The following is a 24,513-nucleotide window of genomic DNA, read 5'->3' on the forward strand; positions in this document are numbered from 1 at the left end:
GCAGCCGGGTCCCCTCCTGACCCACCTTACAGAAGAAGGCTTCCTTGCAAACTCCCACCAGCACGGGGTGGGGTGTGCTGGCGAACAAGACAGACCCCACCCCATTTTCTTCTGTCTGAGGCCGGGTGGGTGCAGAGGCACAATAACAACCTAGGAGGTCATTTCAGACAGTGATCAACAGTCTGACGATAACAAAGCCACTGACGCGTCAGGACACCGGCTGGGGGCAGAGGTGGCTCTGATGGAGCCGTGAGGGCAGGCCCCACTGGGGAGGGGGCAGCTGAGCCGAGACCTGAGTGATGAGGAGCCACCAGAGGGACGCTCTGTGGGAGTGGTGCTCCTGTTCCAGGCCGGGGGACAGCAGACACAAAGGCCTGGGGGTGAGAAGGAGCCTGTCACGTCCAGAGGCCAACAGAGGGGCCAGCGCAGCTGGGGAGCAGAGGTCACAGACTACAAGTCAGAGGCCTGCCTTCCAGTCGACTTCCCCTTCTGCACAGTGGGCCCAGAGGATCTCTGCAGCAGCGCGAGGACCCAATCGCATAAAGAACACTCACAGCCCAGCCCTGTCCAGCACCCTTCCCTGTCCCTACGGCCACCCCCCCAAGCCGGGGTAACGACAGGGACCCCAGCCCATGCCGTGTCGAGGAGCAGCTTTGCCCCAGTCCCCCAACCACACCAACTTGGCACAGTGCACCCCACAGGCCTCCGGTTTTTTGTTGTTTTTTTTTTTTTTAATCAAGATGCAACAGTCATCCCACAGCCGGCTTCCCCTCCAGCGATCAGTTAAAATGAACTCCAGACGACTGGATTAGACTTTGAAGGTGGCGATGTAGATAATGAACACGGAGGATGCAGTGTTGACACAGGCCCTGGTGAGCTACATTATTATTTAACAGGCCTTGCCACTGCCTCCACTGGGATCAAGGAACTGAACAAGCAGTCGGTGGGCGAGCATCAAGCCCAGAGACAGGCTGCGGCACCGGCTCCGTGGGGACGGGTTCAGCAAGGTCCGGGGCGGCTGGCAGAGGCCAAGCGGACCTAATGGAGACGCAGCTCAGAGGCCCCTCCTCGGGAGCTGCCCACGCCCACTCCACACAGCACAGGGGTGACTCGACCTGGGCCCAGAGCATCCTCCCTGCCTCCTCTGCCCCCTCGACATCTCCCCGACCCACTCAGGGGTCCCAAGCAAGAACCTCCCCTGCTCCCTTCCCCCCTCCCACCAGGTCTGGCACACCTCGTGCCTCCCCTGGGTTCCCACCAGGACTGGGCCTGTCCCCACAGGTCTCTTCCCACTGGGGCCCTTCCTATTGACTGTCCTGGGCCTGCTCCCCATACTGGACTCTGAGCTCCTGAATTGCTGAGACCAGATCTCACTCACGTCCACTCCTGCAGCCCCCTGTGCAAAAGGCCTGCAGATCAGGACACCATCCGTTCACTGCGACTATTTACTCAGAGCACCTGCTATGTGAGCTACGTGAGCGAGAGACACACAGGGAAGCGAAGATGAACAGGGTGTGATCCTTGGCCTGGAAGACGTGTTGGTGGGAAGAGGAGGCACTTAAACAATAAGACTGCCTATGAGTCGCATACGACAGGACTGGAACTGCAGGGAGACAGGGCAGTCAGGGGAGACTGAGGCTCTGGCTACCCAGACAGCCGGCACGGGGGTTCAGAGCAGACTCAGGAGTCAGATGCCTGAGCTCAGATCCCAACTCTGCCTCCTGGCAGTGTGATTTTGGGTAAGTCACTTAACCTCTCTGGGACTCTATGGCCTCATCTGTAAAGTGGGAATAATAATAGTGCTCATCTCACAGGGTGCTTTGAGGATTAAATGAGCCAATACCTGTAAAGCACTTAACCCGATGCCTGATCCACACTAAGCATTCAATATATGTTGGTTATCATTACTTCCTGGGGGTGGGAACAACCAGGGAACGCTCCTTAGCGTTAACACAATCGCTGGATGAACCCCATCCAGGAATGTCTTCACTTTTGGGCCAGAGCCACACAACCACACCCTCCGCTGACAGGATCCCCCCGGGCCCCCTGGTGTGAGCACGGGGCAGCTCTGAGATCTCCAGTCCCCATGGGGGGTTTCTCAGCCCTGGGGGAGAGTCCGCCACATCGCAGCTACTAAGCGATGCACCTCCTCTGAGCTGAGGCACGCTGCTGCAGGCACTGAGCGCTGGTGCCCCTTCAGGACCACAGCAGCCGGACAGCAGCCCAGCCCACTGGCTGTGCGGTGGGCGCCTAGCGAAGAGTGCAGCCTGCCGGGTCGCTGGTCATTAGCAGCAGCCAGCCAGAGTCGTTTCCAGAGCCCTGTGCGGAGGTGGGCTGGCTTCCTCTTTTCCGAGCAGCAACGTAGAGAGGCTTGATTAAATATGCATGGCGATCGCCTCGTTACTGTGCGAGGGATTGTGTGTACTGAAGGCGAGCTGCCCGCACCGCACCACACACAAACTTTTCAATTTCCCCGCTGGGCTGCAGACAGGGCGCAGGCTCCCTCTGGTCCCACTGCTGAGCCTCCTCCGTCACTCCTTCCTCCATCCTGGCTCCCCCCGCCCAGCGCCCTCCGGACGCCCTCCGTGCGCAAAGCAGGGGAGAGGCCATATTGATTCCCTTCTTAAGAGCAGCTGGTCGAGAACTAATCTTAAATCATTGCAGCCTCGCGCTGGAGTCTCGGGGCCACTCAGCCCAAGGGATGGTCGGGCCCGGGCAGGACTGCACTGCAGCTGGCGAGGGGTGAAATCGGGTAAGGGCTAGGCAGGGTCCTGCCTGGACATCGTTATTTCCTTTGTCCGTCCATCTCAAGCTCATAGGATGGTGGTCGGCAGAAGGAAGCCCTCCAGCCAATGAAGTGAGGGGATGGCAGACCCGCAATGCGGACACACGCCCCACACCCAACACCACCGACTCTAAGGGAGCAGCTTGATTTTTCAAACAAATCACATATACGGCAAAAAGGATTTAGGTTAGGCAAATAATTACAACAATAACCAAGGCTCATCCAACACTTACTATGTCCCAGGCACCGGGTGAAACAGCCCTTTCACATAAACGTTCCCACCCAGTCTGCCCACTGTCGTCCCATTTTACAGATGAAGTGACTGAGGCCCAGGAAGGCTCGGTGCCTTGTCCAAGGGTGCATAGCTTGGCAGAGACAGAGCTGTGGTCCCATCTGAAGCAGGCTGCTGGCAAGGGAGCCGGGTGCCTAGCAGACCCGAGGTGGGCATGGCCGGGACAGGAACAGGCCTCTGCCTTTGATGATGCCTCCCCATCCCTCCCCATCCTGAAAGTCTTGTGGTTCTAGGAGGGGCACCCTGGGAGCTGAGCTTTCACCAGCTCCTCAGGCCCTGCTGTCCACAGCTCCTCCCCCAATATCAGTCACTTCTCTGCTCCCACGGGTCTGTGATTTCAGGGTCCTGCAGCCTCTAGACTCTTCCTTAGAAGACTCTTCCTTGAAAACACCTCTTAGTTCACATCCTGCCTCCCACTTACCTCGGCTGCCTTCCTTCTCTCATGTTTCATTTCCCCTGATGACAGTGCCAACAGTGTCCTTTGGCCAAGACGGAGCTCTGAAAGCCTGCCTCTTCCCATCTCATCCTCACTCTGCTCTTGGCTTCACGTTTCTGGGCTCACTCTCCCCATATAGAGAACAGAGGGCAGGCTGTGTCTCCCCCATCAGACTGAAGGCCCCCCAAGGGCAGGGCTGTGTCTCCCCCATCAGACTGAGTACCCCATGGGCATGGCTGGGACCCCCTCCCTCCCACCACTGCCCTAAGTGGAGCCCCAAGGCTCGGCTGCTGGCTGAGCACCCCTTCAGCATGGCTCTCCTCCTGGGCTGCGTAAGAGCCTGTGCAGGACACCAGCAGGAGAAAGCTGGGAAGGCGCTGGGCCTGGCATGGGGACAGTCAGGGACGCTTGGAAAGGGGCTGCAGGGGGGCCTCACTCTTCTTCCTGACAGATGTCTTGAGACCCAGGCCAGTCGGGGACCCCTAAAGCCCTGGGGAGCCAGCTCCCCCTGCTCACTGTCCTCTCGGAAGGTCAAGGAGGTGAGAGGCCTTTGGAGGGACGTGACGGGGCAAGGTTGGGGGGAGCAAGGAAGCCCCTCAAAGACATCCAGGGACTAACAGGGGACTCTGTGGCTGTTGCTGCTCGGGGATCTCCCTCCCCACCCCGGCTCCACTCAGGAGAAAGAGGAGCAAGAAATCCAGAAGCTGGAGACGGGGCGCAGCAGGGTGCTTCCTGCTGGCGCCTTCCCGGCCCCTCCCTGAGCCCACCCCACCTGGCTGGGCCCGGCAGCACCAGTGAGCTCAGAAGTCCTCAGTGTCATGGGCAGTGCATGGGGGGAGGGGGTGTTCAAGCTTCCCCTGAAGCGAGGCAGCCCAGGAGTCACCTGGCGCCCCCACGGCGCCACCCCTCACTGCTGGCTAAGGTGCGGGTGAAGCACTCCCCCCTCCCCCCTCCAGCACCCAGAAGAGCCGCTAGTCAAACATCTCTGGGCTACCAGGACCATGACTGCAAGCCTTACCTCACTCAGTGGGCAAAAGGACCCCAGGAACGGATGCTTATGCCCCTTTTACAGATGAGAAAACCAGTGCTCACAGATGCCCCTCCAGGCCCCAGAAGGTAAGAGGCAGAACCGGAGGCAGATCCATGCGTGCACAGCTCCGAAGGCTGCGCCTGGTGCTTCATCAAAAATGGGAAAGTAAGCCCAGGACCAGAGGCTCAGTTCCGAGAACCCAGGCTCACCCACAGCTCCCTGGGCCTGAGGGTCCCCTTCTGCCAAACTAGGACTGTATTATCTGGGACCCAGCCCTAACTGCCCGTGACCTTACGATCTCGGGCCCCGACTTTGTGTTCTCGCCTGGCTGTCAAGTGGCCGATCTATGGCCATACAAGAGATGGCCACGCAGGCAAGATGGCCCTGGCGTGGAGGCCCACTGGGAGTCAATCTGTTCTGCCCATGAGCCCGTCCCCACAGCTCCCCTCCGGGCCTGGGGGCAGCTCATTTCGAGTTGATAATCCAAGCAATCAAATGACGGCAAACATCGCCAAAACACCGCTCAAGGAGACACGCTGGGATGGACCCTGGCTGTGGCAAGGCTGTCAGTCAGTGACCGTCGCGGCCCTGGCTATGCCAGAAAAGAGCCCCCAAACCAGGCTCTCGTCCCAGGGGCCAAGATTTGGGCGGCGCCAGTGACGGACAGGGCAGGACTCAGCAGCCTCCACATCCACGTGTTTAAAGAGCCCAGTGTCCGAGATGGCTGCGTCCACACTGTGGCTGTCCCCTCGGCACAGCTGGGTCCTGGGTACCAGTACGAGCGCGGGGACCCCAGCTTCACCTCCAAGGGCAGCAGCAGATACAACTGAGGATCGGGCTCATGGCACAGTCCAGTTGGGACCCTTCCCCTTACGGCAGCCCAGGGGTACCCGTCCGGGCAGAGAACAGGGCCCAGCAGGGATCCTGGCCCCCTGTGCTTCCCGGCAAAGTCTGATGATCCCTGAGATGCAGCTGGGAGCCAACAGCAGTGCCAGGTAGAAGGTAAGAAGGGTCAGCAAGGCTGTGCCCAGAGATGACCCCCAAGGCCTGGGGCCACGAGACACGAAGCAGGGCCGGTACCTGAGTCTGCAAGCTGGTGGCATCCAGGACGGTGACCCGGGGCCCACAGCTGGCCCACACGGCGTCCTCCAGGCTCAGCAGGGTACGGACAGGCCCAGGCCCCACAGTCAGGCACACGGGCGGGCTCTCCAGGTCCCAGGGGACACCTCCTGGAGGGAGAGGAAGAAAGCAGGTCAGGAGCAGGGATGGGGAGCGGCCAACAGGTCAGGGCCCCAGGAGTCCTCAACAGTAGGGACCCATGGCCCACAGCACCTGCTGGCCCCTCTCTCTGCCCTTCCTCCTCCCCACAGCGGGAGGGCGGCTCTTCCCATCCAGCTCAGTTTACATTCCACCCCCTTTAGGGGCTGTACTCCCCAGTTCTCCCTCCCTCCCTGCCTTTCCCTCTCTCCTGTTCACTCCACACACACTTAGTAAGCACCTACTCCATGCCAGGCTGTATGCTGGGTGCTGGGGTGACAGAAACGAATCAGACACAGACCCTGCCCTCCAGGAAACCCCCGCTGGCTGGAGAAACCAGCGGATGAATCAGAAGTTACCAGACAGGGTGCCAAGCACAAATGGCCAGGCACACCCAGGGGCTCTTGAGAGCTGCTGAGATGAAAGAACCAACTCTGCACATGGGAAACCCAGGGAGGCTTCCCAGAAGAGGGAACATCCACACAGCCCTGCCAAAAAGGCAGAGAGACATAGCAGAGAGTGTCCTGACCCTGATTCTGCCAGCAGCTCACCTAGGACCTTAAATGCATCTCTCCCCTTCTCAAGGCCTCAGTCTCCCCATCTGTAAAATGGGGAAGGTGGCGCCAACAAGAGTGTCTCTGAGGACGCTTCTGACACTGTAACTTGTTGAGATTGAGTCTTGCCTTCCCACAGATCTTCTCACCTACTCCCAGGCACTCTGTCGCCTCTACCAAGATCTCTGATGATCTTCCCTCTCCAGAGACGCCACCACCCCTAGGTGTGGAAGGAGGAAGTACTGAGAGGCCGTCAGTCTCCAGTCCGTTATCCCTGAAGACGGACAGACGAAGGGACCTGGCCTGGCACTGAACGAGGCTCTACCCTGCCCGCCTCAGGGATGCTCGGCTCACCCAAGGGCACGTCGAGAATTTTTCCTGGCACGCAAGCCATGTTCACTGGGGCTGGTTTTTCTCTGAATTCACACCAGATGCCACACAGAACCCCAGTGGCTGTCCTGTCTTGCCAGGGTGCCAGGCAGGAAAGAAGAGTTGAGCAGAAAGTGGGGGACAACCCAGAGAGATGGGGAGGCTGGGTCTGGGGGGCAGGACGGAGCCTGCTACCAGCTTGCCAGGGCCGAGCCACCCTCATCCCCGCTCCATGGGGTCCCTGGAAGGGATGCAAAACTACCCCAGCACAGGCCCTCCTCCCCCTGAGCCAGCCGCTGGCTAGCAAGATGGAGAACAGCTGTCGGCAGAGCTGGAGGCGTGTATGGGGAGGAGCCCACAGGGGAGGGGCCAGATTCCCCTCTACCACCCCACCCTCCCCTCCTGTAAAACAGGCTCTCCTCTCGCCTTGAGTCCCACTTAAAATTGGCAGACTCCCAGCTCAGCTCAGAGTTGGGGAACAGGAACCTCCCCACCAATCGACACCCATCCAGTTAGTTCTAGCCCATGAACATAAGCATGTGGGAAGCAGGCTGAGCCAGAATCCCGGCTGCAGCCTCTTGACTTCTGCATGGATTTGGATGGGTGATGTCGCCTCTGAACCTCAGTTTCTTCATCTGTAAAGTGGGCGTCATAACCGTGCCTACACCTCGCCGGATGCTGCAGAGATCACATGAACTGTGTAGAACATTTAGCACAAGGTCGGCCCCCAGGCAGGAGCGCTGACAGCTGTTGTCGCATCCTGTTATGCACCGGCGTGCCAGGCATTCTTTCCATGAATTATTTCCTAAACTCCCACCAGCCTGTGTGGAAGGTTCTATTCTTATCCTTGTTTTACAACTGAGAAAACTGAGACACAGAGTTTAAGAAACTGGTCCAAACCACGCAGCTAGACAGGACCTGCTGCTCGTTAGCTCCGGCTGCTTGCTGTTATTTGCCACGACACGACAGCCCATGGAAGGGTGTTGATTCCACTTGACAAATGGGACAGCAGAGACCCAGGGAGCCAAGAACTTGCACAAAGCCACCCAAGCGGAGTGGGCCAAGCAGGGTTGGAACTCCACTGACCCAGGTCCTGGCCTCATTCCCCAATCCCTGCCACCCTCTCAGGTTCCAAGAGGTTCCAAAATCCCTGGGGTCAGGACTGGCATCCAGGAGGGAAGAGTGACCACAAGGAGGCCAGGCCTCCACAGGGGACCCTGACTTCCACCAGGAAACCAGAGCCACAAAAATGCAAGGCTTTGAGCGCCCCCCAGTGGCCAGTGGTGAGTAGTGCTTGTGGCCAGAAGCTGGGGCTCCTGCCACTACGGCTAAGGTGGGAGCTGCCAGAGAGGAAGCAGTCAGGGATGCTGAAACCACATCCCGAAAACTGGGAAATGCCAGCTCTGCCCCACAGGCCTAGCAGTGATGGCCACCAGAGCCCTTGTACTACTCTGTACTTCCTGGAATAGCACAGCTGCCTGGGGTAGGGGCTAGGGTCTGATACCTTTGAGGGTCTCGTGCGCATCAACCACTCCTGTGCTTGCTGGGCGCCTCCAGTAATCCTCTAAGAGTCCCGACTCCAGGACAGTGACTAACTGATAAAATTTAATAATACCAATGTTGTTATATGAAAAAGTACACAGGGCAGGATTCCCTGATTTGAGGGCCCAGGGTGGGACCCTGTACAAGAGCCTTCCCTTTGCTGGGACTGTTTGCCTATCTGCATCCCAAGGGGACAGAACGCTGACCTCTAAGGTGCTTCTCAGTCCCCACAGGCCACAATTCTAAGATTTTAAACACAATCAGTGTGAGCTCTGAGCAGGGACAGCCCCTCCCCACCCCAAGCCTGCTGGGGGATTCATCCCTCCACCCTGCTCCCTGCCCTCCAGTGGCTCTAGGTGGACATGTACATGTTCCTCCCAGACAGCCTCCCTGCCTCTAGCCTCTGTTCTTGTCCACCAGCCAGAGGGGCACAATGCTTAGCCATTTCCAACACTTCCCCCTACCTCCCATCAACTGAGACAAACCCAAGGCCCACATGATTAAGCCAATCTGCTCCCAGACCTTGCCTGGTACTGTCTACCCCGCTGGCTACTATCCAGCAAGATGACCTCCCCCACCAGACCAACCACCTGCCTCCAGGCCTTTGCATATGCTGTTCCCTCTGCAAGAACACTGTTCCCACAACTCTTCATTTGCCTGGCCACTTCTTCTTCAGGTCTCAGCTTCAGGATCCCGCTCCCTAGAAAGGCCTTTGCTCAGGGGGTCAGGCTCTCACCCAACACCCTGCTCCTCCCCGTAGCACCCTCAGCATGATGTATAATCGTAAGCATGCTGCCTGTTCATTTGACTTATCTATAAACTTAACATGTCTCCCTCTGTAAACTGTGAGGGCAGGCTCACATCTGCTTTACTGGCCACTGTATCCATGGTACATAGTAGGTGCTCAGTAAATATTTGGTGGATAAATGTTTACAAGGCGAGGAAGCTGCTGGAACATCTCAACCTCCTCTTCCAGGCCAGACGGTACCCAGCTCTGCTCGGAGAGGCCCGCTTAAATCTAGAGAGGACTCTAGCCCTGCAGGGAGGACACTTGGGTTCAGGTCTCAGCTCACCCATGGGACCCTGGGGAGTCCCTTCCCACACAGAAAATGTGGGTGTGAGGTCCAATGGTCCCCAGTGGCTCTTTCAGTTCTGACAAACTACCAGGCGCCAACCTCAGGCTGAAAGCCAGTGGTTAGACAACCCCACCCCCTAAGGGTTGAATGGTGTCCCCCAAAATTCATATGTTGAAGTCTGAACCCCTAGTACCTCGGAATGTGACCTGGTTTGGCAATAGGACTGTTGCAGATGTAACTGGTTAAGATGAGGTCACCCTGGAGGAGGGTGGGCCTCTAATCCAACATGCCTGGGATTCTTATTCCAAAAGGATGTTTGACCCAGGATCACCCAAAGAGAACAGCATGTGAGGACAGGAGTCATGGTCCCACAAGCCAAGGAACTGCCCAAAGTTGGGAGAGTGGCTGGGAACAGATCCCTCCCCAGCGCCCCAGGGAGCACAGGCCTGCTGACACCTGACCTCGGACGTGTAGCCTCCCGGAGGTGAGACGATTAATGACTGACACTGTTTAAACCACTGGGTTCATGGTGCTTGGTCTTGGCAGCCCCCGCAAACCGGTCCACCTGCTCACCTCCTCCCAACCCGGGCACCCGAACTGATGAATCAGTAACCAAGACAGGAAGGGCCAGAGGCAGCCAAACTGGGGACCAGAGCGGGCGGGGCGGGGCTCCCGGGCTCCCGTGGGAGCGGGAGCGGGGAAGTCCCTTTAGCAGCCCTGGTCGAAATCTCTGAAGATCTGAGCCCGCATTGACATTCACACGCACGCTCCGTCTGACGGCGGGAGGGACTTATTTTCCCTCCCTCTACCCGCTTTAATTAAAAACTATAAATGCCTTATCAAAAGCTAATTTAAAATACCAACAGAGTGCCAAGTGGCAAAAAAAAAAAAAAAAAAAGCTCAGTACAAATATCCGTTTATAACCCGCAACAGGCTGTGATGACGCAGCAATCAGGCGCGCGGCCGCGGGAGGCGGAGCCGCCGGCACATCAGCCCCTCTGGGGACGCGGGGGGCAGCTCTTGGCTCTGCCCAGCTCCGCTCATCAAACAGGGAGCTGAACCAGCCGCAAGGGGATGGGGACCACAGCACTCCGTGTCCCCCGCCCCCTTAGCCCCGGACTCAGCATTAGTAAAGAGGAGGCAATTTTCAAGGGTCGCGGTGAGAATGAGGGCAATGCGCCCGCGTTCAGCACCGCGCCCTGTCCTGGTGCACAGCAGCGGGAACGCGGTCATTCTCTCCCTCCGGATGTCGCCATCTGTGCTCAGTAAAATAATGGAGATCAAAATGCCTAATGCCACCGGGTGCTCACTGCGCCAGGACCTCTGCTTTGCCTTCACTGAATTGTTCAACCCACAAGTACCCATGAGGAATGGGTGTTACCAATATTCCCATTTTACAGATGAGGAGACCGAGGCACAAAGAGGAGAAGCTGCTCACTCAGTCACAGCTGTTGTCAGGACAGAGCCTGGATGTGAAGCCAGGTCTATCTGAGCCCAGGGGCCCTGCTCGTCTCCACCAGTCTCCACCCGGCTCCTGCAGGGATCCCAGGGAGGGTCAGGGATCTCCAATCTCCCCGGCACTTCGATTCCCTGATTCTTTTCTGAGCTGCCTCCATGGCCAGCCTCCCACAGCTGCTCTGGTGCAGGATCTGGCTCTCAGCCAGAGCCCAGGGCTGCCCCGCCCCTCCAGGCCCCCATCCTTACCACTGGTCCGAGGGTAGGCAGCAAGGGTCCCGTCCTGCAGGCCAGCAAGCAGGTGGAAGGGGCTGTGTCGCAGGCAGAGCACGGGCTGCAGGCCTGGGCTCCTGCAGGTCGCCAGGCACTGGGTGCCTGTGTCCACGCTGCTGTAAACCAGGATGCTGTGGGGAGAGGCCGGGTGACTCACTTACCCCCCACCTGCCCCCTCCCCACATGCCCTCCTGGGAAGAGGGCTCCAGGACCCCCTCTAACTCAGCCAGCCTCCCTGCTGTGTGACCAGCCTGGCACTCCACCCTTTGGTAGCTCAGACTTCCTTATGGGGGCTTCTAGAGGAGGGTGCCTCCTGGCCCCTATCCCATAGAAGACAGGGCGCTCCAGAGTCGGCACAACAGAGGAGCTGAGAGAATGGTTTTTAGGGTCACACAGACCCGAGGGCAAATCCAGACCTGCCACCTCCAGCTGACTGACCTGGACGGCTGAGCCTCAGTCCTCTCCAAAAAATGGGGCGGTGATGCCCACCTCTTGGCCACAAAAAGGAATGAAGCACTGACGTGTGCTACGTGGAAGAACCTTGAAAACATCATGCTGAGCGAAAGAAGCCAGCCACAAAAGGCCACACATCGCGTGATTCTGTTTGTATGAAATGTGCAGAAAAATAAATCCACAGCGATGGGCAATGAGTTCCAGGGCTGGGGGACAGGAACAGGAGTGATACGGGGTTTCTTTGGGGGGTGACAATGTTCTAGAACTATATAGTGGTGACAGTTGCCCATCATGAACATATACTTTAAAATAGTTAAAATGGTGAATTTTACATTGTTTAATTTTAGCTCATTAAAAATAAAAAATGTTCACTGGGCCCCTAGGTTCTGCAGATCCAGATCCGGACATTATGGAGTCTCAGAGATGGTCCTACGTACATTAGCTTTTAGCTCCTCCTTCAGTTGCTTGTATGGGAAATGGGAGAAAACACTTCACCGGGGGGGGGGCTACTCTGAGGCTCACAGCCCCACCCAGGAAGCAGCACACGGTAGGTGCTCAGGAAACATCCTCTCTCCCCGCTTCCAGTGACTCTAGGACAGGCGTGAAAAGCCTGGGGATGAAGAGGACGAGGAGGTGCGGCCCATGTCAGGGTCCTATTAATCACCATCTTCACCTCCCAGTTAACCAGGATGAATATTCATTCTTCGTCTACAGGGCTGGATCTTCCAGCAGGCTAAAGCTTTGTGGGGCAGGGAGCTCCCCTTACCACAGGACTCACCCACCAGCTCCAGGCATGTCTTACAGGGGAGCTCCCTCTGCCAGCAGATCTCGTAGCCCGGGCACACCCAGGGCCCTCATCTGCCCTGCTGGGCTAACTGGGGCCCCAGATGGGTGGCCACTGTCAATGACAGCAAAGGGACCAGAAGGCTTCACATGTCCCATGACCCAGTAGACTCCTACAGGGGCCTTGAGTGGGGAGATTCTAACACCCACTTCACAGACAATAAACTGAGGCTCCGAGTGGTCAAATAGCGTGCCCAATGATCCACAGTGAGGAAACAGTGGATCCAAATCCAGCTTCGGCTGACACCGAAGCCAGCGTTCCCCCTGGTACCACCCTACCCATCACCCTACTTGGGAGGGAGCCAGTTTGCACAAAGCAGCCCCCTGATGCTGTGGCTCCTACACTAGGCACCCCTGGCCCCACTTCCTGCTCCCAACCAGAGGTGGAGAATGTTGGGGGTGGTGACAAGCCAAAGCTATGGGGACAGCCCCCACCTCGCCCAGCCCTGCCCAGGGCTGTGCTTCACCCCTCCTCCTGCCCCCTCACCTGCCATCCTGGAGCCCGAGGCAGATGGCGGGATGCACTCCAGCTGAGGCGTCCGCAGCCGTGCGGCTTTCTTCTTGGTCTCCACTCTCCCCCTCCTCCGGCTCTGGGATGTACTCCATGCAGAGCACAGGGGCCGCCAGTGGGAAGGACTTGACCGTGCGGGGCGAGGGCCGGTTCAGGGAGAAGATCTCGACCTGGCCCCCTGCGCCCTCCTGCCCGCCCCCGACCTGGGGTAGAGACCCAGAGAGGCCATCAGGCGTCAGGCGAGGACCACGAGAGCAGAGGCCGAGCTCAGCCCCTGCCCTGCCAGTGATGCGTCCCAAACTTCTCCTGGCCACGGGGTTAGGCATCAAGAGGAACATCCCACCTCCTGCCCGCACACACCCTGCTGTCACTGAAGGCCACTCATTTCCAGCTGCCGTGGCAACAATTTAGGTTCAGGGCCCAAAGGAAATCAGGCAAAGAGCTAAGACGGACTAGATACCCAGTCGGCTTTGTGTTCCCTTATCTCTAGGGTGAATTTCAACCAACCAACAGTGAACATACTCTGCCCTTGGCAATGTCCTCCTCTGTCTTGTTCAGTTTCACCTCTGTGTCTAGCACGTGGCAGGCACTCAAATGTACTTGCTGAACGGATGGATGTGGATGGTGGCGAGATGGATGGGTGGATGGAAGGAAGAGACAGAAGACTGGGTGAACGGGTGGATGACTTAATGGATGGACGGACAGATGATTATAAGGATGGATGGAAGGAAGGATAACAGATAAACGGATGGATACGTCATGTACTAGACACTGGGTAAACAGTGAAGAACAAATCACCCTCAGAAGGGACATTTGAGCTGGACTCCAAAGGGTAAGTTAGAGTTTTCCTGCCTGAGTTCCTGGAGGGAGGAACAAGCAAGAGGAACTAGAGGACAACCAGCGGGGCGGTGAGGCTGGAGCCTCGGGGAATCTATGGGAGGCCACAATCTGCACCACCAGGAGCAGGGGTCAGGGGCGCCCATTTGAAATGAGAGAGGCTCTGCCAGGAGCCCCAGGGGCAGAAAGGTGGGCTGGATCTCTGCAAGAGATGGGCAGTCCTGCCCCCTGACCCCTGGCGTGAAGAATCTGTCACTTAGATGCTCTGCACAGCAACCTATCCACTTCCTTCATGGCACCAAGGCCATTTGCGCGAGTCCTGCTCACTTCTTTGGACCCTGGCTTCCTGTTGCACCTGCCGAGCGCTCAGAGCCTGGCACAGAAGGTGCCCAAAATGGGGACCAGAAGGCAGGCGGCTTTCTCCAGCACCCTGTCCCGGATGCCACCCTCCCAGCTCATGCCCTAAGGTCGGAATCCCTGGCTAGGCGCGAGGGTTACTCACCCAGAGGTAGCCCTGTGGAAGGGAGGTGCTGACAGCCGAGAAGCCCAGCAGGGGACAGCTGACAGGGCTGTGGACCAGGGCCCCAAGCTGTGGAGACAGGGACAGCAGGGCTGGTGTAAAGGGCTCAGGTCCCCGAGATGCAGGACCGTGGTCTGAGCCACCCGGAGGGGCTGTTAAACCTGCAGATTCCTCGGTCCCCTTCAGGCCCCGAGGGAGGTCCCGGGGGAGGTGGGGAGGAACTCAGCGGGCTCCTCCCCAGGCAGTTCCTATGCCCTCACATTCAGCTATCGCTCTCCAATAACCTTCTGGCTGGAAGGGGCCGGAATGAAACTCTGGCCAGCAGTGTGTTTTTCAAACTGAGCAATTTCCAGGTAAGATTTGTTGAAAACCACTAACGCCCACCCTCCTCATTATACAGATGGGGAAAACAAGGTCCACAGAAGACATGCAATTGCCCCACGCCATGTGGAAGGCCAGTGCCAGGGTCCCTGGCCTTCCTGAAGCCCCTAGAGAAGCACGGTGGAGGAGATGCCCGAGCCAACAGAAACCCTCCGCAGGACCGGAGCACGCGGCAGCCTGTGCAGGCCACTCAAGGGGACCGGGGTCCCCATTTTTAATGGGCTGTCACTGAGGGCCACCAGCTGCTTGCTCCTTGTGCATCTCCTGCCCCAGACCCCACACCAGGCAGCTCTCTAGGGCCTGTTTCCGGAGCTAAATCTGCCTGTCTGTCTCTCCAGCCAGGGCAGAAAGGCAAGGAGATGGCCTGGCCCTTTCATGGACCTGGCTACAAACTCCAGCTAGACAGAAGGGGAAGGAGGCGGAGTGGGGAGAACTGAAGGTGCCCCCCGACCCCACCTCCCCTGGGGGGAACACGACCACCCCTGGACCCTTTGGCAGGCAGGTGCTGCTCTCCCTTGGTGCTGAAGACCTGACTGGTCCCAGCCCTATTGGAATATTCTCACACAATCTCTAACGACCATAGGTGAGGGGGTCCAAAGAGGTCACCTTGCCCAGCCCCCTCATTTAGGAGTCAGCAAACTTGAAGTTTGGAGGGTGGGGGCATATGACCGGCTCAAGGTCACACAGCAAATTACTGGCAGAGTCAGGAATTCAGTTTCGACTCCCAGCACAGTGCCCTTCGTGGCTGAACTCCACCCAGAGGCCAGGCTGCCATGCTGGAGGCCTCGGCACACCAGACTCCCACTTCTGCCCAGCTGGGAGCTCAGGTACAGCTCAGGCCTGGCCTCCTGGGCACCCTCAGGCCCCTGCTCCCGGTCACTCTGCATCTTGGCGGGGCACATCCAGCTGCGTGCCTGGCCCATTCTGCCAGGCGGCTGCCCCTTGCCTCTCAGACAGGGAGGGGGCAACCGTAGCCCTGGCACAGATGTTTCCATGGCAACTCCAGCAGGCCGGATGTCAGCCGAATCAAGAGGGTCTGTGGCCAAGATGATGGCAAAAACTCAAACAGCTCCTTGGACAGGCAGGGCCCTGGGCCCAGAAGTCCCGTCCGTGCCAGGAAGCCCACTCCCCAAAACCAAGGTGCTGCGTGTGGAGCGGAGCAGAGCACAGGCTGTGGAAAGGAGGCAGGCGGTGGGCACAGCCAGGGGGGCCCCAGTCCCAGCTCAGCTGCTACGGGCTGGGTGACCCCACAAGCCAGTTCCTCATGGTTGTGGGGACCCTGACGTCGCATCAGGCCATGGGGACCAGAGATAGGATGTAAAGTACTTAGCACAGGGCTGGGTACCCAGCAGCAGCCACTGCTTACCGGGGACTTCCTGTGGGATGTGAGAGCGCTTTACACGCAGTAACTCAATCGGCAGAACAACACTATGAGGGGAGGCTGTTCCAGACAACTATTCCAACTGCGGCCCAGGGTTAGGAGACAGGGACCCCCGAACAGCAATTCTGGCTGATGGAGGGTGACGGTCAGGACAGAGGCCACTTGGCTAGTGTACTGAGGCCTAGGCAGGCCAGGCAGCAGACCCGGGCCCCCAAGGCATTTGCATGTTAAAGCTCCTCAGAGTGGGCAGTACAACACCCCCTCCCCAAGCCCCTGTCCCCAGGCCAGCCTCTAACTGGGCCTCGGCCCAAGGGGGAATGGGTCTGCACTGAGCACTCCCCTTGCCCTCTCTTCCCCTCCAGGGACAGGCCCCCAGCTGGGATGGAGCCGGAGGACCAAGAAGAATCTCCTAAGACCTCAGCAGTCAGGCCATCAGAAATCCCCCAAAACAGACACCAGTGTTTTCCTTCCTAGGGACCAAAATGTCATAAGATATTTGCTTCCGATTCTTGAACTCTGAGGGCATGCCACACAGCAGCTACTAAGCATTCGACAAGAATCATTTAACCCAGGCAGGGAGACACCGGGGCCTCCCCAGTTTCCGCACTGAAGACGCAGCTGGGACACTAAGAGCTGAAGAGGCATTTCTGACGCCAGGCAGCTGAGATTCAAACCCAGGGCAGGGTGGTTCCCGGGGTGCTCTTCCCACCCCCAAACAATTCCCTGTGAGTCAGGAGGCCTGGGTGTAGCCCAGCGCGGGCACCGGGCACCCTCAGCACGGAAAGGAGAGATGCTCTTTCCTGCAGCCCCGGCATCCCTGTTCCCTTGAGGGAAAGAACCCAACACACGCCCTCATCCAGCTGGCAGTGCAAGAGTGCTGATCTGGTCCATGCTGGGAGAGGGGCTTGGGTGGCAAGCCTTTCCGGGAGAACACACGCAGCTGCAGCTCCCATCAGACCAGCCACGGAGCCCGAGTCCTGGGCCCCTGGGACTGGGCCTGGGGAGAGGCAGTGGGCTGGGAGCGGGGCCCAGGCGGCGGCAGACACTCTCACATCTGTTCTGCAGTAACGACCTGGCCCTGGCACTCCGAGGCCCTAATTCCTCTGCTGCTGGCACAGAGCTGATGGGGCACATCTGCTGGTGCGGGGTGGGAGGCCGGCGCCGGCAGAGCAGAAACGGTGTCTTGGGGCCCAGCAAGTGGGGACGTGTGGGTGCTGGCATGTCCCTCAGGAGCTCCACAGGCCCACTGCCCTGGGAGAGTCACTTACAGTCCCCTTGGTGCACACAGCGGGGGGGGGGGGGTCCTCAGGAGATGGCGGGTGGGGGACCAGAACGGGGCTGGGGTTGGCTTCCAGCCAACCAGTCCCCAGGCCCAAGAGCTTCAAATGAGGAGATTCCCAGGCCCAGGTCCCCCAGCACGAGGAGGCAGATGGCTCCCCGCCCCGCCCCGGGCTCACTGAGCCACTCGCATCGGCTGCCCCGCCCACACCCATCATGGGCATCTGCGTTGGCTTGTCTATTTAGAATATCCTCTCCCTGGGCCCTCACGGGCTTGGATCCTCCTCGCCATTCAAGTCTCCATTTAAATGCTGCCTCCTCCTAGAGGCCCTCTCTGACCCCCTTACTACGTGGCCCCATCTCTGTATCCATTATATCTGATTGATTCTCTTTGTAACACTCATCACTCTTTTCCACTTCCTTTTGTTTGCCAGTGGCAGGGGCGGGTATGACTGGTCTTCCTCCTCTAGACTGAAAGCTACATGAGAGTAGGGACCTTGTACGTTTTGGTCCCCATCATATTCCCAGTGTCTAGCGCAGGGCCTGGCACAGAGTAGGTGCTCAAAAGTTATATGCAGAACGGATGCACGACTGAATGAACTGGTGTCTCAAGGGTATGTTCTTTCAGCTGTTTAGAGCCCCAGCCGACAGCCCAGTTTCTCTTGGGGACCAATCTGGGCCTAGGTCCCAAGCTTGCTCTCCCCTCCCCAAAGCTCAGATGACCTCATCTTCTTGGGAGAAGGACGGGCTGTAACTCTTCCTGATGGAGGAGTGAGCTCAGCCAGGACATCAGGGACAAATGACATTGGAGCTGAGCATCCCTGTAGTTACCACCAGAGGTGCTGGGGTCAAAGCGAGTTTCCAATTCCTGCGCTCATTCCTTACCAGCTGTGTTGTTTTTTAGAAAATCATGTCACCTGTCTGAGCCTTAGCTTCCTTAACTGTGAAATAGATCTGGAAATATCTATTCATGGGATTCTTATAAATATTAAAACCAGAGAGTGATAGCAAAGCACTGGGGAGCTTGACGAATGGGAGGCATGACGGCTGCGGAGCCAAAGCCGGCTGCCCACCCCACCCCCTCCCCGGCAGCATCATCAAGGGTCCAACCCACAAAGTCTGGCGTTTCTGAGCTGAGAGTCATGCCATCAACTGATGAGATCATTGCTATTTGTTAGCTTAAAAGGGCGGAATTTTCCATTCACTTGATCCACAGAGGGCACCTACCCCGTTGTTTTGGTGGGAGAGCTGACGCCTAGAGCCACAAAAAGGCTTGACCGACTCCACCAGTAAGAAGCTGAGCAGCGACAGCTGGAACATAGGTCTTTCCTGCTGTGGGCACAACCCGGAAACTCCGGTTGTCCCCAGAGCCACCTTCGTGGTGGGCTCGGCAAGATGCACTCCACTCACCTGCAGGCTAAGGCCCCGGGAGGAGAAGGCGGGGATGCAGCAGGCCAGGATCGGGCACCAGAACGGGGCTTTGCTCTTCTTGTCCTCGTCTGGACACAGCCAGCCAGGCTGGTTCTCCTCTCCTGTGGCGAGAGGAAGGAGATGGCGGAAGCCAGTCAGAGTCCGAGGAGCCCTGCCAGCCCAGGGAGCCACCGCAGGCCCCGAGGCCTGGCCCGCATGCAGACTGACCCAGCCAACAGCTCCCCCAGCCGTACGCCTGCCCAGTGGGATGAAATCGGGCCCCGCTCCGTGGTCCCACTGTGGATCCCAGGCTGGGAGTCGGGAAACCTAAGGTTTGAGTCCCAGCTTGCTCACCATCTCCCTGAGCAACCTTGTGCAAATCCCACCCCCCACTCTCTGAGCCTCAATTGCTTCACCTGTGAAACAGGGACGATGAAAATGCCTTCGTCCTGCAGTGGCTGCAAGGATCCCGTGAAATAACACACGGGAAAGGGCTTCAAAAAGCATCAAGACACTGAACACAATCAGTCTGGGCCCCTGCTGCCTTGACCCCACTACCTTCTAGAGGTGGGAGGTGGCCGAAAACAAGCAGACAGACAAGATGCTTTTGGACTGTGACAACACAACCATGCTGCTTTCATACCTGACTGTGATAACGATGGTCCAGAGGAAGACTCTCTCCTGCTTCCTTTGAGACCTACCCCAAAACCTAGGAGGTCACCTGCCTCTGGGTGCCCCAGTCCAGGTGGCATCGAAGCCTCTGGGGACCTGTTAGAAGTGCAAATACTCGGCCCAAGCCTGGACCCCTGACTCTCATTTGGAGACCACTGTGCTCAAGAGCATCTGCTAAACCACCTTCTCTGAGGCATCTCCTTCACATGGGTCTGGGCTCCCTCACATGCCACCACATCCAAGAAGTCTTCCCTGACCACCCTGGCGATGATGGCCCCTTTCTCTCAGGAACCACACTAAGCAACTTGTCTTACTTCCCACACAGCCTTCACCACAATCAAAAATCATCTTTTCCGTTTCCTCGTTTATGGTCTGTCTCCATATGTCTCTAGAATGCGAGTTCAAGGCAGCAGGGATCTGGGCTGTCTTGCTCACCACTGTCTCCCTGGCACCCAGCATGTGGCCTGCACATAATAAGTGTTCAAGTGTTCAGCCAACATGGGCTGAAGGAATGAATGCGAGAGTAAGCGAGCGAGTAAACCACTGTCTCCCGGGGACTCCTCCCTGCTAAGAGCCCATCTTCTTTGTACTCCATGTGATGGCTGCCTCCAGGGACCCGGCGACAGCAGGGCGGCACGTGGCTCAGACACGCCTACCACGTGTCCACGCGTCAGCACACTGAGTGCTTTAGACGTGTTCCCTGCCTTGGTTTTCACAGTAACCAAGCACAGTCAGAATAACGATTTTCACCTTATAGGCGATGAGACTGACAACAGGGGATTAAGTAGGTTGACTAGGTCACGTGCACGGCTAGGAGGCAGAGCCCACATAGGGACTTAGGTCTGTCTGACTCAAAGTCCAGGTTCTTCACACTAAACCAGGCAATCTTCCAGCAACCAGACCCCCACTGACGTCGCTGGGCATGAGCAACCCTGGACGTGGTGACGCTGGACAATGAAGAGGTAGCTCTGCCCCGGAAAGCGAGACACACTGGACAGGGCAGCCCAGGCGAGAGGGGCCACTTAACGTACTGACATCAAGATGAGGGGTGCCTAGAGCTTTGGAGATGGGAGGAAAGGTCATCAGCTAAAGGGTCCGACGGCAGCCCTCCCCCCGCACACGGCTACTCAGTGGCAAAGCAGAAGTGTCACTTCAGTCTGACGGTACCCAGCAGCCACGTGGGACCCCCCCAACCCGTCTTTCCGTGCTAACTCCTGCCCTCTACAGTCAGTCCTCCGCATAGCAACCAGAGCCATCCTGCAAAATTTCCACGGACCTTGCTCTTCCCCTGCTTATAACTGGCAATCGAGTCCCTGTCCACTCGGAATAAAATCCAACCTCTTCCAGAAGAGCTGCAAGGACCCACCCTCCCTCCCAGCCTCATCCCCCGGTCACAGGCTCCACTGTGCTAGGCTTTCCTCAGCAACTTAAATGGGGCGAGCCGGGGAAGCTCCCTCCACCTGGAATGCTGCCCCAGCTCTCTCCAGGGCTGGCTCCGCCCCTCGCCTCCACCTTCTCAGAATGGCCTTGACTGTCCATCACCCCACCCCTCCCCACTTCCATCACTTTCTGTCTCAGCCAGTTGGTGTGTGTAATGGCCCTTACCACAATTTCTGCTTCTTTTATTGGCTTGCCTCTTTTTCCCTCTGTGTGTGTGTGTGTGTGTGTGCACACGTGCATGCGTGTGGATGTGTGGTGCATGCATGTGCCCATAGGAGTGTTTCATGTGCATGTGTGCCCATAGGCTCCCCTACTATACCCACATTCCATCAAGACTTAAACCTTCCATATCATCCCCTACACCATCCCACCCTCGGCACAGTGCTGGACACACAGCAGACCATCAACACCCCTGTGTGGCATGAACAAAGTCTCTTCCCCATTTTCCGGATGTATCAAATCAGAATGATGGCCACAAGAGCAGTCACACACCCCCACTTCCCCCCCAATTCCCCCCACCGCCCCTCAACACCCCCACCCTGCCCAGCACAGAGCGAGCACTGGAGAAATGCCATCAACTGGGGAGGGGGAACGAGGAGGAATCAACTGAAGGGTACAAAGCTTCGGTCATACGAGACCAAATTACTTTACATAGAAGTAAAGCCTAGAGACCGTCTGTCCCTATAGGTAACAATTCTGTATTGTGTGTTTAAAGGTTCACTAAGAGGGTAGACCTTAGGTTAAGTATTCTTATCACACCAAAAAAATAACAACAGTAAGTAAAAGGGCAGGAGGGGACTTTCCAGGGGATGGTTTGTTTATGACATAGACGGTGACGGGGTTCACAGGCTCACCTCCAAACGCATCAGGTTGCATGCACAAAACATGTACAGCTTTTTGTATGTCAATCACACCTGAATAAAGTGGCTTTAAAAATGCTGTTGCCACCAGAGGAAGGTGGCATCTGCATGTCGGTCACGGTGCGGGGAACTGCAATGAAGTGGCGGGTGCGGACACTCTTTGAGAAGTCGAAGACATTCGCAAATGTCACGGATTATTATTAGGTGAACAACCAGCACCGGCAGAGGCCCCAGCACCGGCCCCTCTGGGGCTCACACGCCCACTCCCTCAAGCAGCGGGTTCGCAGGGCGGTGAGCTCACTCCCTAAACAGGTGCAGAGGTGTTCCCAGTGTCGGGCCCTCCACCCCACTGGGCCGTGGAGACAGTCACGTGAAACCTGGTTCCTGCCATCACAGAGGAGAGGCCATCAAGGAAGGGACAGCTACGCACAGGATGGCGTCACCATAACAGAATCACTGTGTGCACCGCACTTCACAGCTTACAAAGCCTGCCCACACGTCGACCCATTTCATCTCCACAGCCACTAGGGGAGGTCAATGTTCCATCCCCGTCTACACTGGAGAAATGGAGGCCAGGGGAGTCAAAGGCAGGGCCCAGGAGCCAAGGAACTAACACCCGGGGGGCACCTTGTACAGCCTGACCATGTGCCCATGCGGGGCACACCCTCTCCTGGGCAGAAGCTCACATCGCGACCGCCGCACTGCCTCTCGGACAAGCTCTGGACAGTGAATAAAGACAAGTGAGACTGAAGAGCCTGACCCTGCTCCCAAGGCGGTCACCATCACGCAGGCCCTCGCCTCCACCAGACAGGAGCTCAGAGAGCAGTCCAGCCCCGCTTCCTCGACTGCGGCTCAGCAGGTGGACGTAACCCCGGCCCCGCCCCCATCACCGCAGCGCCGAGCTCACCCCTCCTTCTCCCCCGCCCCCCCCCCCACAGCCCATCAAGCCCTGGCAATTTATTACTATATATTTTTTTAATGATCTGACCTTCTCCTTCCAGATGGTGCCTTCCCTGCCTGCGATTGGGAACGTTAAAGGAAAATGGAGTTGTTGTTCCCCATCTGCCACTGCCATTGTTCCTGTCACAAAACCGGAGTGGCTGAGCCCAAATTAGAAGGCTGTTGCGGCTGAAAATGGAAAGCCCGCTTGGGATAAGTGACATTAAGAACTGGCACCGACGGCAAAGCCACGATTTCCAACTGACGTTAAGTGGGGGCTTATTTAGCGCCCAGCTCAGTCTGCCAGCGCCCACAGAACTCGAGGGCATCCCGGAGGGCAGCGGGAGCCCACGACCCTGCCCGCTCCCCCTACCCCGAGCCCTCAGGACAACCTGACAGCTGCGGGAGGCTGACCCTGCCAGAAAGGCCATGTGCGTAACCTCTGAGCCTGTGGCCCCATCTGGAAAATGAGGAAAATTAACTCCAACCATTTGGAGTTGTGAGCACTGGAAAAACTATACCTAGTGTATATTAGGCACTCAAGATACAGCACCCACTGTGATCACCATCCTCGTGGTTAAAAGGATGCCTACTACTATGCCTCAGGGCAGCTGAGACCACCCCTCTACCCTGTAGCCCTGCCCTGCTTCTCCAGCCCCACCTGCCTCCCAAACTCCTCCTGTGTTCAGTCCCAGCAGAGTCCTTCCTGTAGCTGCTGCCCCAGCGGACAGCCCGGGCTGCCTTCCTCTACCTTCCTAAACCCACAGCCCCCTCACACCTCCCAGCACCACGGAGATGCTGCTGGCCATGGCCACAGACGTCGGGGCTGCTGAGACCTCTACCTGCATTGTATCCAAGCCCCCCACCCCTGCAAAGAGAGATTCTGGGGTCCAGGGAGGCCAGGCGGTGGCCATGGTCACTCAGCTGGGGTAAAACGCGAGTCGGGCTCCAGGGCCAGTGCCCTCAGCCCCCCTCCTAGAGGGCAGACCCACTGCTCCCAGCCAAGGCCTTGGGCAGATCCTGGCGCCAACTTCTGGGCTGGTTGAGGGTTAGTGGAGATGAGAGATGAGAGTTAGAACACGCTTGGCACATGGCCCGGGACACACTCAGGACTCTGTAACTGGATCCATTGTGAGGTGGGGCATCGGGGTCACTATGAGAACTGAGGGCTGGAAAACTCACCAAGTCAGAGGCTGTGAGGGAGAGCTCGCCAGGCCCTCCCCAGCAGGCAGATCTGTCCCTACGAGTGTGTGATCAGCCTGGAGCCTGCCCGGCCCAGGTCATCCAGGGTAGAAACAAGGGGGGCCACGGAGAGAAAGGGTCCAGCGAATCTGGGCCTGGGGTGCAGCACTTAGGGCTGTAGGGACGGGGGAGACACAGGAAGGGACAGCCAGAAGCCCCCAACCTCCTCTCTCCCTGCTCTGGGGCCTCCTATCAGTGACCCTTCTCCAGAGCCTTTATGGACGGGAGACTTATGGGCAGGGAGAGGTAGAGGATACCCTGGCCCTACTTTGCACTAAAAGGTGAGTGACCCGAGGATGCAGATGCAGACACCCCCGTCCTAGAAGCATCTCCCATGTGCCAGGCATCCCCCAGGCACCATCTCCTCGTATGTTTTGCACAAGCCCTGTGAGGAGGGTGATGGCATTACCCCTATTTTCTGATGGAGAATCCAAAACATCTGGAGGCGAATTCCTTAGCCAGAGAGCAAGGAGCTGACAAGCAGCAGAGCTGGGAACTGAACCCACGAGGTCTGGTTCCATTTCTCGTGGTGCTGAGATGCCAAAATGCAACGGGGGAAATGCCCATGGAACTCACGGCCAAGTGACGGGAGGGGCCCTGCCTTTCTCAGGCTGCACCTCATGGCAGTGGCCTCGCTGGGACGTAAACTAGGTCCCCAGATTCCCCAGGACTCCTGC

The 24,513-nt window shown here is 57.8% G+C and overlaps 1 protein-coding gene across 6 annotated transcripts in view; it reads right to left on the reverse strand.

Moving 5' to 3' along the window:
* Window positions 1-24,513, reverse strand: part of ARHGEF10L (Rho guanine nucleotide exchange factor 10 like) — a 150,268-nt gene that overhangs the window by 21,164 nt on the left and 104,591 nt on the right. For all 6 annotated transcript variants that reach the window (XM_072975269.1, XM_072975268.1, XM_072975266.1 and 3 more), the window contains 5 exons: window positions 18,684-18,805; window positions 14,216-14,302; window positions 12,853-13,079; window positions 11,046-11,200; window positions 5,624-5,772 (listed from right to left, as the gene is read on the reverse strand). In XM_072975269.1, the coding sequence (XP_072831370.1) occupies window positions 5,624-5,772; window positions 11,046-11,200; window positions 12,853-13,079; window positions 14,216-14,302; window positions 18,684-18,805 (740 nt within the window). The remainder of the gene's footprint in view (window positions 1-5,623; window positions 5,773-11,045; window positions 11,201-12,852; window positions 13,080-14,215; window positions 14,303-18,683; window positions 18,806-24,513) is intronic.

Source organism: Vicugna pacos, chromosome 13 (assembly GCF_048564905.1).
Source record: "Vicugna pacos chromosome 13, VicPac4, whole genome shotgun sequence".
NCBI classification, from domain to species: Eukaryota; Metazoa; Chordata; class Mammalia; order Artiodactyla; family Camelidae; genus Vicugna; species Vicugna pacos.